The sequence below is a fragment of the Myotis yumanensis genome, unplaced genomic scaffold (genome assembly GCF_028538775.1).
Source record: "Myotis yumanensis isolate MYYU_CA2020_CCGP unplaced genomic scaffold, mMyoYum1.0.hap1 SCAF_1, whole genome shotgun sequence".
NCBI classification, from domain to species: Eukaryota; Metazoa; Chordata; class Mammalia; order Chiroptera; family Vespertilionidae; genus Myotis; species Myotis yumanensis.
This window is the reverse complement of record NW_027223752.1, coordinates 14,851,059-14,866,821: the sequence shown is the minus strand read 5'-3', so window position 1 is coordinate 14,866,821 and position 15,763 is coordinate 14,851,059. Positions and strand designations below refer to the sequence as shown.

The window sequence follows — 15,763 nt, the reverse complement described above, 5'->3', positions numbered from 1 at the left end:
TGGTTTCATTTGATCAGTAGGCTTTTTGTTCCGGTCTTGAAACTCATGAAGAATCAGTTCTGGAAGAAGCAACCTCTAGATTTCCTTGCAGGAACTTTCACTCTAGAATCGTCTGGACTTGGACAACACTGAGAAAAAGCATTAAAACAACTCATTCAATAGTCATACTGGGTGTATTATTTGCTTTCAGCTCAAGACCAGCCAGTGATATGGCCGTGGGGGGTCAGCCTGGATTGTGTGGCTCTGTGGCAAAGTCCACATGGCGCCCAACATGGGGGTTTGCAAGGCCCTGTTTCTGTTCAGGAGGTGGCCACCCTCTGGTGATAACGCTTGCTCCGGTAACTTCGGATGGAAGAGCCCTTTTCAATAAGGTCTAAACACCCTCTAAACAAGTGTGCGATGAACAGGTGCCCCGGGCTCCCCTCACCTGTCTGGGGAACTTGGGGCTCCAAGAGACCCCTGAGGAAAGGGTCACTGGCCTGGTGCCCTGACCTTTACACCTAACTCGAGGCCAATTTCTACAAGACACATTTAGGAGACGGAAATGAAGACTCTAATGAAGCTACCACACCTGAGAGATCAGCCTTTTAAAAAATACATATTTTTATTGATTTCAGAGAGGAGGAGGGAGCGATAGAAACATCAACGATGAGAATCACTGATTGGCTGCCTCCTGCATGCCACCTACTGGGGATTGAGCCTGAAATCTGGGCATGTGCCCTTGACCCGAATGGAACCTGGGGCCCTTCAGTGCGCAGGCTTACACTCTATCGACTGAGCCAAAGCAGTTAGGGTGAGACCAGACTTCTTGATATCACAATTTAGTGTGAAGATCCACCCTACTTTGCCCATTGTCCCCTCAAATCCGTATTCTATGCTTATTGTGCGTGCATGTGGGTCATGGTGTGTGTGTATGGGGGAGCAAAACTTCTGGTACACAGACCCATTTGATAAAAGCTATTCCTGCAGAAGACATAGGCATAATTCCAGGAGGTCCGTGGGGGCTCCCGGGTCTGGGGTAAAGCCCCTCACAGTCCACGTTGCTCCCCTTCCATCCCAACTGTGCTGAGTTACCCAAAGTGCCTGCGACCAGCTGCTGTTATTGCAGGAACTACTTTATGGTAATTATGAGATGGAAGTTAACTAAACTTATTGTAGTAATCACTTCAGGGTGTGTATGTTGAGTCACTACACTTACCAGCATGTCCGAGCCAACCGGACTATCCTAGATGCCTATGGAGTGGGAGCATGTCCCAGCTCTGTGGCTCACCCTACACTTTTCTGGATGTGATCAGGAAAAGCTCTGGACAGAAAAGATGAATTAGTTTCTTTACTCCCCTCCCCATTCCCAGTCTATGGAATTTACATAATACTTTTGGAAAAAGCAGAAAAACATGAGACAGCACGCCAGAGTGTGTGTGTGTGGGGGGGGGACGACACTCGTCTCTTTACCCCTAGGAACTACTTCTTTCTTTAAAAAAGTGTTCTTAGTGGATTTTAAATTTTGTGGTAGTCAAACCCATTCTGCCCCCCCCCCATGAGTCTTATATAAACCACACATGTATTAAACAAATAGGAGCTGAATTTTTGAAAAATTTATAGGTTCATATTAGTAACAAAATTAAATGAAAACAGAAGCTAATGAGTTGCTGGTCTCCAAAGTGTTGAATGTGGTATATGTTTTTTTTTTTTAAAGTAAAATATTACAGAATGTAATTCACATAAAAACAGCTTCTGAAGTGTGGATGCGGCCACTGGACTAGATGGTGTCTGAGGTTCTAGTTCTAGGTCAGAAGCCCTCCCGTGTTCACGGCCACCCTGACACTGCAGGTTTCTCTGGCGATCCTGGGGCCTCACATGTGTGTGGCCTTCCCCTAAAATGCTCTAGGTGTTTCCACAGTGTCTGCAGTGGTGAGGGGAGGAATCCAGGGCTACGCCACTTGGGTTGAAACCTGGCTGCATTCAGTACTTGTGTGACCTTGGGAAAGTGACTTAACCCTTGTGTGCCTCAGTTTCCTCACTTGTCAACACACTGTGAGAATGAAGCAACACAGGAAAATGAGATACCTACAGCAGCCTGTGGCACAAAGGTGGCGGTAAGGAATCAGTTATTGTCATTCCTGTTGACTGTCAGACCAATCTTCATGGAAGGAGACACAAAGCCGGTTCAACTTCGCTTTTAGGCCTCTTGCTACCGTAAAGCAAGTGCAGCAAGAAGTTGGACTTAGATTCAACGAGAGAATCGAAGATGGCGGCATAGGTAAACACCGGAGACTGCCGCCGTGGACAACCACTTCAAAAATACAACTAAAAGTCGGAGCGGACATCAACCAGAACCACGGGAAGGCTGGCTGAGGAGAGTCTCTTCAACTAGAAGCAAAAACAACAGCATTCCGGCGCTCAGCGGAGGTGCAGTGTGGAAAATTTAAAGGTACGGCGGTGCGGTGGTGAGGGTGCGCGCGCAAAGCGGGCTGGCGGCTGAGGGCGCGATTGTCGTTTTCACTCAGGAGCGAGTCTCAGACTCTGGGCTACAGATCCGGGCGAGTCTCTAGGGACCCAGACTCAAACGGGAGAAGTGGGACTGTCTGGCTACGGCCCCTCCGAGGTTTGCAGCGATTGCTGGGACAGAGAGGCAGAGCCCCTGGGGACGGACTGAGAGCGGCCATAGCTGCTCCCTCCCCCCCGCCCCGTTGAGCCCACCCCGCCCAAACCCTGCGCAGAGCCATTTGCCGATCGCCTCAGGCAAGGGCTGGACTAGCGCCTCCCCTGAGGACTGAAGTTTTCCCACAGCTGATTTCCACCGCCAGTCGGCCTGGTGGTCAAATCCCTCTAGTGTTAACTACAACAATTAAGGCTTGGCTAGAACAAGACTGCGCACAGAGACCACAAGGGGGTGCACCAAGAAAGCATAAAAGATGCGGAGACAAAAAAACATGACAGAAATGGAGGATATGGAGCTAAGAATCGCAATTTTGAGGGCTTGCCATAAATTTGTGCAGAGCCTCACGAAAACTAATGAGACCCTCGATGCTACGATAAAGAAATTAGAAAGTAAGCATACACGGACTGAAATAAAGAATATTATACCCAATAGCAGACCAGAGGAGCACAAGAATCAAACCAAAGATTCGACAAAAAACACCCAATTGGAAAAGCAAAATGAAAAAAGAATCCGAAAATACGAAGATAGTGTAAGGAGCCTCTGGGACAGCTTTAAGCGGACTAATATCAGAGTCATTGGAGTCCCAGAAGATGAGAGACAGCAAGATATTGAAAACCTATTTCAAGAAATAATGGCAGGAAACTTCCCCCACCTGGAGAAAGAAATGGACTTACAGGTCCAAGAAGCGCAGAGAACCCCAAACAAAAGGAATCCAAAGAGGACCACACCAAGACACATCATCATTAAAATGCCAAGAGCAAAAGACAAAGAGAAAATCTTAAAAGCAGCAAGAGAAAGAGGCTCAATTACCTACAAGGGAATACCCATACGACTGTCAGCTGATTTCTCAACAGAAACTTTGCAGGCCAGAAGGGAATGGCAAGAAATATTCAAAGTGCTGAATACCAAGAACCTACAACCAAGATTACTTTATCCAGCAAAGCTATCATTCAGAATTGAAGGTCAGATAAAGAGCTTCACAGATAAGGAAAAACTAAAGGAGTTCATCACCGCCAAACCAGTATTATATGAAATGCTGAAAGGTATCCTTTAAGAAGAGGAAGAAGAAAAAGGTAAAGATACAAATTATGAACAACAAATATGCATCTATCAACAAATGAATCTAAGAATCAAGTGAATAAATAACCTGATGTACAGAATGAACTGGTGACTATAATGAATCAGGGACATAGAAAGGGAATGGACTGACTATTCTTGGGGGGGGAAGGGGAATGGGAGATTCGGGAAGAGACTGGACAAAAATCATGCACCTATGGATGAACTCAGTGGGTGGGGAGTGAGGGTGGAGGGTGGGGTGGGAGCTGGAAGGAGGGGAGTTATGGGGGGAAAAAAGAGGAACAAATGTAATAATCTGAACAATAAAGATTTATATAATAAAAAAAAAAAAAAGAAGTTGGACTTAACCCACAGCATGCCTCTATTCTAAGTTTTCTGGAGAATTCTTCTTGAGCTGAAGGAAGTTGCTAAACACTATGGCTTCCTCCAATTCCAAGATGGGAGATGAGGAGGCTGCACCTGAGGAAAGTGTTTGGGAGCTGCAGCAGACGGCTCCCGGGTGGAAGCGGGGACTGTGCGGCTCCCAAACTCCCCCACAGGGTTACCAGACGCTCAGGCCACAGACCCTCGGGGCGGTCCCGGTCCCTTTCCTGCACCCCAGCTCCCAGCGTGACCGCTTCCACTGTGAGGAGGAGTCACAGGCACAACTCACCTGCTGGAATGTCGATCAGGCGTGACTGTGGAGGTGATGGAACCTCCTCCATCCCAGGTCTCCTCTCACGGCCTCTTAGTAACAGCCTCGGTGAGGACAATGAGCTCCACCACACAGGAGGGGGGTCACCTAAGACCCCACATTCCTATTCTCAGTGAGTCTACTCTTATTTTCAAGATGTTTCAAGAATCATTCCAAACATGATCAGGGCTCGAATAATCCATTTCCACAAACTGTGTCCCAATTCACATTTGGCTCAAAGAGAGGTGGTTGGTATGAAAACACCTCTACTTCTGCCCGTAGAGAAATTAAAATGAGTTTACAGAACGCTGGGGCAGGACCCGCCATCATGGGCCGCACAGCAGGCACTGGCCTGGAGCCGCGCCAGCGCCGCCTGCCCACCTTCCAGCCAGTGTCCTGGGCTAGGCCGCCCGACCCTGGCAGTGACTTGAGAATGGTCAGAAGCAGCTGGCCCAACACCATGGCTACATTTAGTTTCATGATGAGCATTAAAATTCACATGTTCTTTATTTAGTCCATATAATACACCATTTTTAGAGTTTTTAAAAATTAGATAAAAGAGCATATTAAATGGCAAGTGTATGAAGTCTCTCTTCATAAACAATGTCAAAACAAAAAGTTTTGAGTTACAAAATGTTTAAAAATATGTAGGTACTTAACATTTCACTAAAGCATAATGTTACAGATATTTTCTAAAGAAAAATAATTGTGCCACTTACCTATTTTTGCTGTTTCTATGAACTTTTTTATTCTGTACATAGGACATTTTGTACAAAATATGAAGTCTACATTTTTATTATTACCATAAAACAAAGATACAATGTATGTACAATATTAAAAGGAAGCCATACTACAGCCACACTAAAAAGACACTCGGAACAGTGACATTTCTGATGTATAGGGACATTTGGGAAAGAGTGAAGATGCCAAACGCAGAACTTTATGAAGAAAAACAGTCACCAGTTTATTTTCAATGTAGTACTTTTGAAATCAGTTGGTACAGAATAAACAATGTATCTATATAATAATATATAAGTTGAACAATTAGCACAGGGCATCTGAATACTAACTAGGAAAACTTTAATAGGCCAAAATATTAAATAATACTCTTGTCAAAGAAAATTAGTTTCTCTCAAAATGCTTTTTCCCCTTTTTTGGTGAATGTTTGTCTTCAATAAAGAGCAGAAATAAAACCTAGACAAAAGATGTTCTTATACTTTGAGCTTTACACAATCACCCAAACATTGAAATGTTGCTATTTTTTAGGGCATAAGAGTCTTCCAGAAAGCTCTCTCACAAACATACTGAACATCCAAAATCAAGGCTATCTGAGCATCTGTCAGCCAAAGACGGAAGTTCAAACAATGGTATATCAAAATACATAAGATGCTGCTTTATACAATAAAAAGCACCCTTTTTCCCTCAAAAGGAGAAGGCATCTAAACTTTTTTTGTAATCGCAAATTTCATAATGGTAAAATGGATCGATACTTGTCAAGTTTCTCAGGAAGTGTGTCTGCTCGCGCAGCGGGCTTCCCACGGGCGGCTGGGCACTCTGAATCCAGCACGCGTGCTCCACACAGGAAGTCCCCTCCCCCCAAACGAGTCTCCTCCAACACATGGGACATACAGTCTGTGATTTAAGTGGCAGGGAACGACAGTCTGCTTTTACAATGAGTGGATACCAAGACCTCGAATAGAAGACAATTCCTAAAAGAAGCCACGTTGCATCTTTTATGCATAAAGACATTTAACATTAAGTTATATAATCTTATGCTGGAGACAAAAACACCCTAGAATCACTTGTTTAGGAGAGCAGTACACATCTCAAATAGCTTTCAAGCAGATAAATAAGTCAAGATACTGGCCACCCTGAGAGAAATAAAACATACAAAGCACTAAGTTTAAAGAATTTTCCTCGTGCTATTCCATCGAAAACGAGAAGCTCAACACATGCAAGGAAGTCTGGGAAATATATAGCAGCATTTGATGAAAACTCAGACACGGTACTTTCCTTAGAAGTGCATATAATGTGTGCTCGTTTCCACACAGGGGTTCACCTGCAGTCACCCGCCTGTTCCTCCCTCGGCCCTCAGCACCACGTCACACAATAATGAGTGTCACGCTAGCGCCCGGCGTGCACGGTGTGGCTATGTTTGCCCAAAGGCAGCTGCCGGCTAAGAACTGGCTTAACGCAGAATGTTCTCATCCTAGCCTTCTATCAGGTGTGGAATTCTTAGAGACTCTAATTTTATTAATTCGAGAGCCTTGCTAAAGGGCAACAACGTGTAAGTACAGAAAAAGAAAATCTGCAAACCCCAAATGAACACATTGTTTTAAAAATTCCAATTCTAGCCATGGGAGGCAGAAAGAGCTCTTTATAAAATAAATTTCTCCTATGAGCTTACTCCTGGAGTCCTGGTGCCGGACCACCAACGGGCAAATATGGCTTTAGAAATACACGAAAGAAGTCAGACATGATGTACATGTCGCTGCTCAAAGTGAAGGACACCTCAGGAAGAAACAGCGGCTGAGGATTGTCACTTTTCCTGTGTTAGAACAATGACAGCAAAAAATCATTTTAATGAAATTGAAAAAAAACACATCAAAAACAGAAAGACATTGCTGGTGTAAACAATCACATGGAAACAACTTCAAAGGTTGTTAAGTCTTAAAAATATGAAATATTTTTTAAGTGTTTCTTTGATTCGAAAAACATTGATACTCTTAGAACTATTTATTTTAAACAATCACCAATTCCATTTGGGTAGAAGGTGAAGGTGATGACCAGGGTGCTGATTTTGGTTCGCTGTCATATTTGGGACCGTGGCGGGGACACCGTGGCCGGCTCTGCCTGGGTCTGAGTCACCATTGTTTGAACTCCTAATCTCGAGCTGGGGACGGAGTGCATTACTGCCTACAGGAGGGGGGCGAAGAAAGCTCTGACTCTGAGTGTAACTGATTTGTATGGCACAAAAGTATGTGTTTTCTACAGAATCCAGGACCGAGCCGGCAGGCGGGCAGCTAGCGGCCGTCCTGGGACAGCAGCTCGTCGGCTCTGCAGTGAGCCTCCAAGGCGTTCTTGGTGTGGAGGTCCTGAGGCAGCTCGGACTTGCGGCGCACCAGAACCCGGTCCTTCTTCAGGTCCTTCTGTGCCTGGAATTACAAACGCAGGGCGTTGGCTATAAACCACAGTCCCCACAGCGAGCGCACATCCGCTTCAGCAGCCAAGGACAGCTGTGCGGCGGTGGCAGCACACACCCAGGGCCCCTCTGCACTCTAAGGGACAGGCAAAGAGGCAAGTATTTCCTCTTGTGGCAACTACCCCAAATGCATGTCTATTAAAAACAACCTCATGACCAGTGTGAAGGACGGTGTGCACACAATTGTGTTCTGTCTTTGAAAATGCATAGGTTTGCACAGATTACTCAATACCTCTATTTTGCAAATCCACCAGTTTTGGTCAAAAGCCCAGGGCCACTGCGTTGACAGCAGTATTTTGGAAATATGACAACAAACCATCTCACTCATCCAAACACCATGTACGTGTATACAGAGGACTGTCGGTCAGAAACTTGACCCTGAACCAAGCCTTCTTCCTATCAAGTGTCTCCATCAAAGAGAAGACGGTATTTACAGAGGATAAGTCACTTGGTGGTGAATAGGTGTCTACCAGAGGAAATATGTTATATGTCAGTAATTTGACAACAAAAAGAATATAATGGTAAAACTTCTCATAGTTTCTAGATACCTTACAGTATAGCCTGTAAAGTATACTTAAATGAAAAATTCAAGGACCTGCAGAAGTCATACATGAAGTGTTCACATTTTTTGCAGAGCTAATATGTCTCAGAGCTCTTTGCAAATTTATCTACGGAGACAGCAATACTGTTAGAGTTTAGAAAGAATTTTGTGTGACATCATTTTAGATTATTTCTAAAATGTTATCTGAATATTAATATTCATTCATGGTAAAGGAAGGAGTTTTGGTTTCCCCTGGAAACTGGTGTAAGATGGCCCAGGAAAGCCACACACATCAGAGACAGAGGGGCACCAGCCTGTCGTGGTCACAGTACTTGTAAGAGTGCTTTTGTGAAGCGGATTTGCCTTCGACCTGTGGGAAACTCAGAGGGAAACTACCCTGAGTTTTATGTACGTTCCAGGGTGAGCTGTAAAAGAATGCAAGGCAAAGCCAAAAAAACCAAGACTTTATATGCTTGAAGTATTCCTGATTGCCGAGACAGGCATTCCAGAGAGAAAAAGGCAACAGCAAAAACCGTGGCGCTGGAACAGCAGATGCAAACTGGGAACACAGACCCTGGGCTTCTGAAAGGCAAGGGCAGAGGTGTGCTGGCGCAGCGGGCCGCTCCACGCAGGCTTGGTAAATTGATGTGTAAAGCAGAGAATAACTTCACAACCCCCTGGGGAAAAGGTCAGAGGAACAGGAGCAGGGGAGCATGAGGCACCATGCAGATGGTCACCTAGGTGAGTAATGCTTGGTGAAGGGGACATGCTGGCGGACATGCTGATTGTGGATGGAACATACAAGACACATGGAACAGACAGACAGTTGGAGAGGCATGACCGTGACATCCTGCTATGGGTGCAGCTGGAGGAAACGGCCTGTTCCGCAGCATATGGCAGAGCTGAGAGACTCATTTACATAGTGAGTGGTCACAGAGCACCAGGGGCTGGGCACACGTAACTGCATGGTTTTACTCAAATCGGGGCAGAACTAATAAAAGGGTCTTAAGGGAGCACATTTCTTGGAATGACAGGGAAAATACTTCATGTACACATTAGCTTGTCACTCCTTTTCCTCAACAGAAAGGCCTTAATACTCTATAGATTGAGTAAAGAGTACCTGCACTTCCCACCTTCCGTCTTTCTACACCTTCCTGAATTGCATGGCTGGCACTGCTTTTCTCCCGACCGACTGTTAAAATGAGAATTGTAAACATTTTAAATGTCTCTGGTAGAAATGTCATTCACATGAAATTTACTAGTTTTCTTAGGATGCTCTATATAGAATTATACAAGTTTCTCAAAAGAAATGCGAATATCGTCTGACAGGTAAGCATACAGTTGACTTCCTCCACAATATTCCAACCAGCTACCTTCCACTGCCTTAGAACCGCCTCCCCTCCCCTCCTGCAATGCTGTCATTTGCCTCACGTGTCACGCCGAGCCAGCACTTGAGTCATTTTTAGCTAAAGCTTCTTATGTCAATTTGGTATCCAAATCACCCACATACGTTTTTTCCTTGAATCTCGGTATCTCCTCTTTGCTTTAACAACAGTGTTTTTGAGAATTTCAGGAATATGACTGTAAACATTTTCAAATTAAGAATAGTCTATCATATCAAATATTATACCTAAGAGACTGCACTAAAAATATCTTCATCTAGATAGAGATTGGGAGGGGGTTTCAATCCATCCATACAAATCTGTAAGTCTTGAATTGGGGAGTGGTAATCTTCCAACCTTATTCTCTTATTGGCATTAATTTGGCTATTCTAGGTCCTCTGGATTACCATATAAATTTTAGAATCAGCTCATCAATTTCTAAAAAAAAAGTCTGGGATTCTGACTGAGATTGTGTTAATTTGGGGAGAACTGGCATCTTAATGGTATTGAGTCTTTCAACCTGATCCCTAGAAACCTAAAGGTAAGGGTGGGGGAATAATTTTTGTAAGAATGTCCATCACACGAAACACCGAGTCATGTAATCTAATTTCAAGGGTCATGAAAACAAACATGTTACAGAGGAGGCCCTAAATCATAAAGAAGCCCGTAACTCACACAATTATGTATTATGTTCATTACATTTTGGGCACTGTTTGCTCTTTTCCGAGCTTTAATTATCAAGTCGGAGAATGTACTGAAAAGAACAATTCTCCAACCCTAAAATATTTAATGTGAAAGAACTGGCTTGTAAACCATCAGTTTCCTTCTCAACTTTATATGGACTCACAAATGAACATGTGGTTACAAGTTCACAGGCAGGCTCCCTGGGGGAGGGCACTGGCTTGATTTCCTCTGGAAGTGTGCAGGTGACAGGCTGGCTGTCCTGTCCTTAGCACACGTTAAGCCGTAGAACCAAAATAGTAATAAAAAAGAGGACCTCAAATTCCAAGTTAAAAAAAAAAAATCAAGTAGGAAAATTAATACTCCCACAAATAGAGAAAAATATAAGAATTTTATCCTTTTTATTAAATCTATTTCATTGGTAAAAATATTAATTGTGAGGAAATTATGGTATGCGATTATATTAAGTAAAAAATGTTACTAGGGGTTTAGTGAATTTTACCACTGTACTTTTAGTATTTCCAAGATTTGATGAGCTGAAAGAAGCACGAATTCACCTGCTTTTTATTTTAACCTACAGCCAGGAGCTGGCTGGCAGAAGCGGCGTGACCGTGGTCAGCACGGGCACCTCCTTCTGTAGCACCAAGAAAAAGAGTCCAGACCAGGGCTGCCCAATGGAAAGGTAATGCCACCTACGTATGTAATTCTAAATTTTCTAGTAGCCACATCAAAAAGTAAAAAGTAATAGTAATAGGTGAAAGTAATTTTAATGTTTTATTTAACACAGTATATTAAAAATATTATAATTTCAACAAATAATCAATAATAAAAAAATGAGGAATGGAATGTTTTTACATTCTTTCCCTCACAGGAAGCCTGGGAATGCCTGAGTTTGAGTGACGGCACACGCGGTGCTGACGGCCACATTTCAGTGTGCAGCCACGTGGCTGGGGGTAGGACAGCACAGTCAGATGGTCTGGACCGTATGCTCTGGGAAAAGTCTGATCCTATCTGACCAGGTGGGGAATACAATTTACTTGAATTAAAATCAAACAGACTAACACCCCCCTCTCTGTTTAACTGCGTTCGGAATGACACTAGCACTTACGAGCCATTTGCACACAGTGCACAGTGTCACTCCAGCCACTCAATTTTCGCTGTCAGAATCCCAGTGCTGGTGTCTTTGGAAACTCTTTTGCTGGTCGGAGGGGATTAAAGTTCAAAGTCAGAGCCAGCCCAGATCCCCAGCCCGGCCAGGACGACATCAGCTTCCATGGACAGAGAAGCACAGCACCGCGAGGCTGTGCGCACGCAGGCGGAGCTAGTGCGTGACCTCAGTGGCCCATGCTGTATATATTCCCTCTTCAGTAATAAGAGTGTATTTGGACCAGTGGGGTCTAAATAGGTATTCCCACCACAGTGGAACAAAACCACTCGAGCGAGATAGTGCGTGCGGTGGTTCTGACAGAGTCCGCAGCCCTGGGAACCCCAACAGGGCCCGGGCCCTGCACAGGCCTCACAGACCCTGAGGTTCTTCGAGGGGAGGGAGACAAGGCTCCACCCTGGTGTCTGGGCTGCTGAGCTTGGCCGTAACTATGACTAATGGGGACCAAGAGAAGTTGGAGGGAGGCAGAGGGAAAAGCGGCAAGACATTACTGCGAAGCTTTTGACTTTTTTGCTCAAGTTAACATTGAAAGACATTTAAGGGTGGGGATTACTGTTAAGATAAATGAATAGACAAATTGCAGGCACATACTTCACTCTTAAAAACTGTTTCTAGTAAACTGATCACTGAGATGTACAGATAAATGTTTCCTGTAAGTTTACCAAAGTTTAATTTTTAATTCTGGCTCGCAAAGACTGCTGGACAGCACCTCACCTACACAATCATGTGCATTTCAAAGCAAATCTACAGCGAGCGCCTCTCCGCTGAGCTCTGCGCACTTTTACCTGGCGAGCCTCTTCGTTCACTGTCTTTCTCAGCATCTGCACATCTTCAAATAAGGGCCCATCTGTCTCCATTGCAACCGGGATGCTCATGGTGCTCGCTTGACTATGTAACGTATACTGCAATGCAAAGTGTGGAATCACTCTCTGTTAGCGCCTGGGGTCTGACGCCAGGGTCTCCTCCTGGCTGGGCACAACTTCCCACCAACGCTCCCCAGGGCCCTCTGCGGCCTCCACCTGCCACTGACCACCTGGAGTGCCTACAGTTCTGGTGACACGCAGGTGAAGGGCAGAGCTGGTGTCAGTGGTCACTCCACCATCCCGGCCCCTGGGGCCGGGGGCCGGTGGTGACACCTGCCTCACAGCCTTTGGTGTCCTGATCCCACATAAGCAGTGAGGGCACAACCTGGATTGGTCACCAGGGCCTGTTTCACACTGAAACCGCCACCTCTAACCTCCCAACCTTTGCACACCACCTGCTGATCAGTGATGTGCACCCTTTCCTCTCCCATCCTCCTTTCTGGATCTTTTACTCCATTTTCCTAACTTGCTTCAGCCCCAACATGGACCGCATCCTTTGCCCACACCCAGAATGCACAGCTGCTGCCCCGAGCTAGCACTGGAGGGAAGCACCAGTGCACCCCCAAGTCCAGGACCTCCTGTCCACTGGGCCCAGTGGCTCCCCTGTCACCTCCCCACTGGCCCTGAGCTTGGAATGAATTGCAGACGGGTCTTTTAGACTGTTTATCTGAGTGTAACACGGGGCTAAGATCAGAGGGTTGTTACTGAGCCAAGAGACTTGAAACAGCCAGATTACCATGAGCATCTAGTGTCCACTTTCTCTGTGAGGGTGAGGACAAGGGGAAGAAACCCAGGAGTCTGCTGAGTGGTGCTATTCCAGGGGCTTCCATGCCTTGTGACAGACCCATAAAGTGGGTGCCATGGCCCATCTGACGAGGACGGAGGCTCTGAGTGGGCAGTGAGGGGCAGCTGTTGCCCTTCCATCACAGACCCTCCAACGCTTTGCCCGGGGGGGGGGGGGGGGGGGGGAGGGCCCTCTGGCCTCTAACCTCCTCCCTCCCACCTCAGTGAACTTCCAGGAATGACGTTCGGCGCGCTCCCCTCCCCGCCCCGCGCGCTCCCCTCCCCGCCCCGCGCGCCCCGTGCCGCCGCCGGTTCACCGCCTGCTTTGAGCCCTCAGCTCTGTGATGGGACCTTAGTCACCAGGCTGTCAGAGGTGCCATCTCTTGGTTGCTAAGCCACTTTTTGTTTCTATCCTCCTGGACCTGACCACCACCATCCCTGAGGCTTCCCCTCCTGCTGTCTCCGGATGACAGTGCTTGCCTGTCTCACGCGTCCTGTGGGATCTCGACCCCACCTTGTTCACTGTGCCTTCCTTGTCCCCCTGGACCCTGTCCTTGTAATGGCTGCTCACTCACTCACTCGGGCCACATCCTCACTGTTTCTTCAACACCAGTGGGTTCCCGGGTCCCCTCGGTGCCCAGCGGAGCCCCTCCTAAGTGCCCAACCCTCCAGGCCCCTCCACTGCCACCAGATGAGTTTCTGAACTGCAAGTCTGACTGGGCCACCTTGCTCTTCGTGACACTAACACCTGCACACATTTTTGGGAACAAAGCCCACACTTCTGTTCCGTCTCCAGCTTTGGCCCTGGAATGAAGCAGTCAGCGCCTCCTCCATCGCCCAGAGGCCACCTGTGTTGAACAGATCGGCTTCCCTGCTGTCCTCTCTCTGACTTGAGTGTTTTCCCCAGATTCAGAATGGGTAAGCCCAGGACTATGGCCTCCCACACCTGCATCTTTTCTTCATGTGCCCCCCGCCATCATCACTCGGCATGCTACCATCTGACCGCCTGAACTGAACTCTGGCCCTGCCTGGCCCACTCATGGCCTTTAGCTCCTTGAAGCTGGGGGCTGTGCCCTGTTCTCATCTTTGTACTGGGGAAATTCCATGATTAGGGACACAGCACAGTGCCTCGTCCTCTCGGGGCTCGCAGCCGCTGGGCCAGACAGAAGTGACAGTAACTGCAACACCCGGGCGGCGCAGGGCCTGCACTGAGCCAGCACCAGCTTTGGCTTCTCTGAGCGAAAACGGAGTGTGCTCCACAGAACCCGGCAAGGTCCTCGCTGGGCCCAAGGCAGAGAAAAGTGTCAACCAGGTGCTATCAAACGTTCACAGCAAAACCAATGTCCTGTGGCAGGACAGGGTCCTTACTAGGGACAGACACCCCCATCAAGGCACAAAGGGTGAAGGGTGGCACACCAGAGCTACACAAAGAATTCAGATGTTGTCGTCACTTCCCATGAGGCCCATGAAAGTCAGGGAGAAATAAGTAGTCAAATGAGGAAAGACACATTTATGTTAGAGATCTTCACCATCTCATGATTTAAAAAGCTGAATCATGTATGACAATAAACCCCCACGAAGCTGCCACCACTGCTAGAGCGACAGACTGAGGACCCTTTCCCAGGTTCCACGGCGCACACACTGGTGAGAACTCCCAATACATGGTTTGTAAAAAACAGGGACCGTCCGGAAGACTTCTTGATACATGTCAGTAAACAGACAGTGAATTACTGGGAATCCACTTTAAAAAAGGAAGCTATTAAATCAATTCTCAAAAAGGCAGATTTGAGATATAGAACCAAGCTTCAAAACCCCAACTATTTTTGTTACAGAGATAAGAAATAAATTATTTACTCTTTGCTGTGAATGGCAAGCAGTGATTAGAATTCAGAAAAATATTCTCTCTAGAATTAAAACAAGTTCGAAGGCCTGATTTCTAGCCCTGAGATTGGTCATGAAGTATTTTCCGTTTGCACACAGACAGGTCTGTTGGGGTCGAGTCACAGATGGGTGGACACAGAGATGAGGAGTCAGGACAGTGCTCGGACCAGAGTGCAGGTCCCCAGTGAGTGCACGGCCCTGATCACCAAGACATTTGTAAAGAGAGCAGGGAACAGAAATGTGATGTCAAAAAGCCCAGAGAGTTCGGAACAATCCATATTTCAGAAGGAAAACCTGTTACAGCTCCAAGGTGAAACAGCCTGGTAACACAATCACCTGCACTCCCCCTTCGTAATGCTCAAGTTTATGCAACTTCCCATGAGGTTATTTCTATATCCCAGCTAAAACCAATTAGATCAGACACTCCGATCTGTACATATGTTATATGTTTCCAGGGTGCTGGTTTCCAATATGTGACAGTTAGGTTAGGGTCAGGGTTAGGTTCTGACAGTCCAGCCGGGACTGACTGCCCTTTGCACTTACACCTGCCCAGATTTACGGTTTTCCTGTGCTTTAAAAGGAATGTCAGTATTTTAACCTTACTTTCAACATAAATTCCATTCTTTTTTTTAAAATGTATTTTTATTGATTTCAGAGAGGAAGGGAGAGGGAGTGAGAGAAAGAAACATCAGTGAGAAGAATCATTGATTGGCTGCTTCTTGCATGCCCCCTACTGGGGACCAAGTCTGCAACCAGGACATGTGCCCTTGGCCAGAATTGAACCTGAGACCCTTGAGTCTGCAGGCCGAAGCTCTATCCAGAGCCAAACTGGCTAGGGCATAAATTCCATTCT

General features: G+C 46.3%; 1 protein-coding gene across 6 annotated transcripts in view; it reads right to left on the bottom strand.

Annotated features, from left to right (window-relative positions):
- Positions 1-5,191: 5,191 nt before the first annotated feature.
- The window catches only part of LOC139010083 (serine/threonine-protein phosphatase 2A 56 kDa regulatory subunit gamma isoform-like), a 137,792-nt gene continuing 127,220 nt past the window's right edge, over positions 5,192-15,763 (bottom strand). For 3 of the 6 annotated variants that reach the window (XM_070414190.1, XM_070414195.1, XM_070414207.1), the window contains 2 exons: positions 12,169-12,285; positions 5,192-7,567 (listed from right to left, as the gene is read on the bottom strand). In XM_070414190.1, coding sequence (XP_070270291.1) covers positions 7,436-7,567; positions 12,169-12,285 — 249 coding nt within the window. In that variant the 3' untranslated portion in view covers positions 5,192-7,435. Of the gene's footprint in view, positions 7,568-9,275; positions 9,348-12,168; positions 12,286-15,763 lie in introns of all 6 variants that reach the window. The other 3 variants (XM_070414202.1, XM_070414210.1, XM_070414200.1) reach the window with 2 other exon arrangements.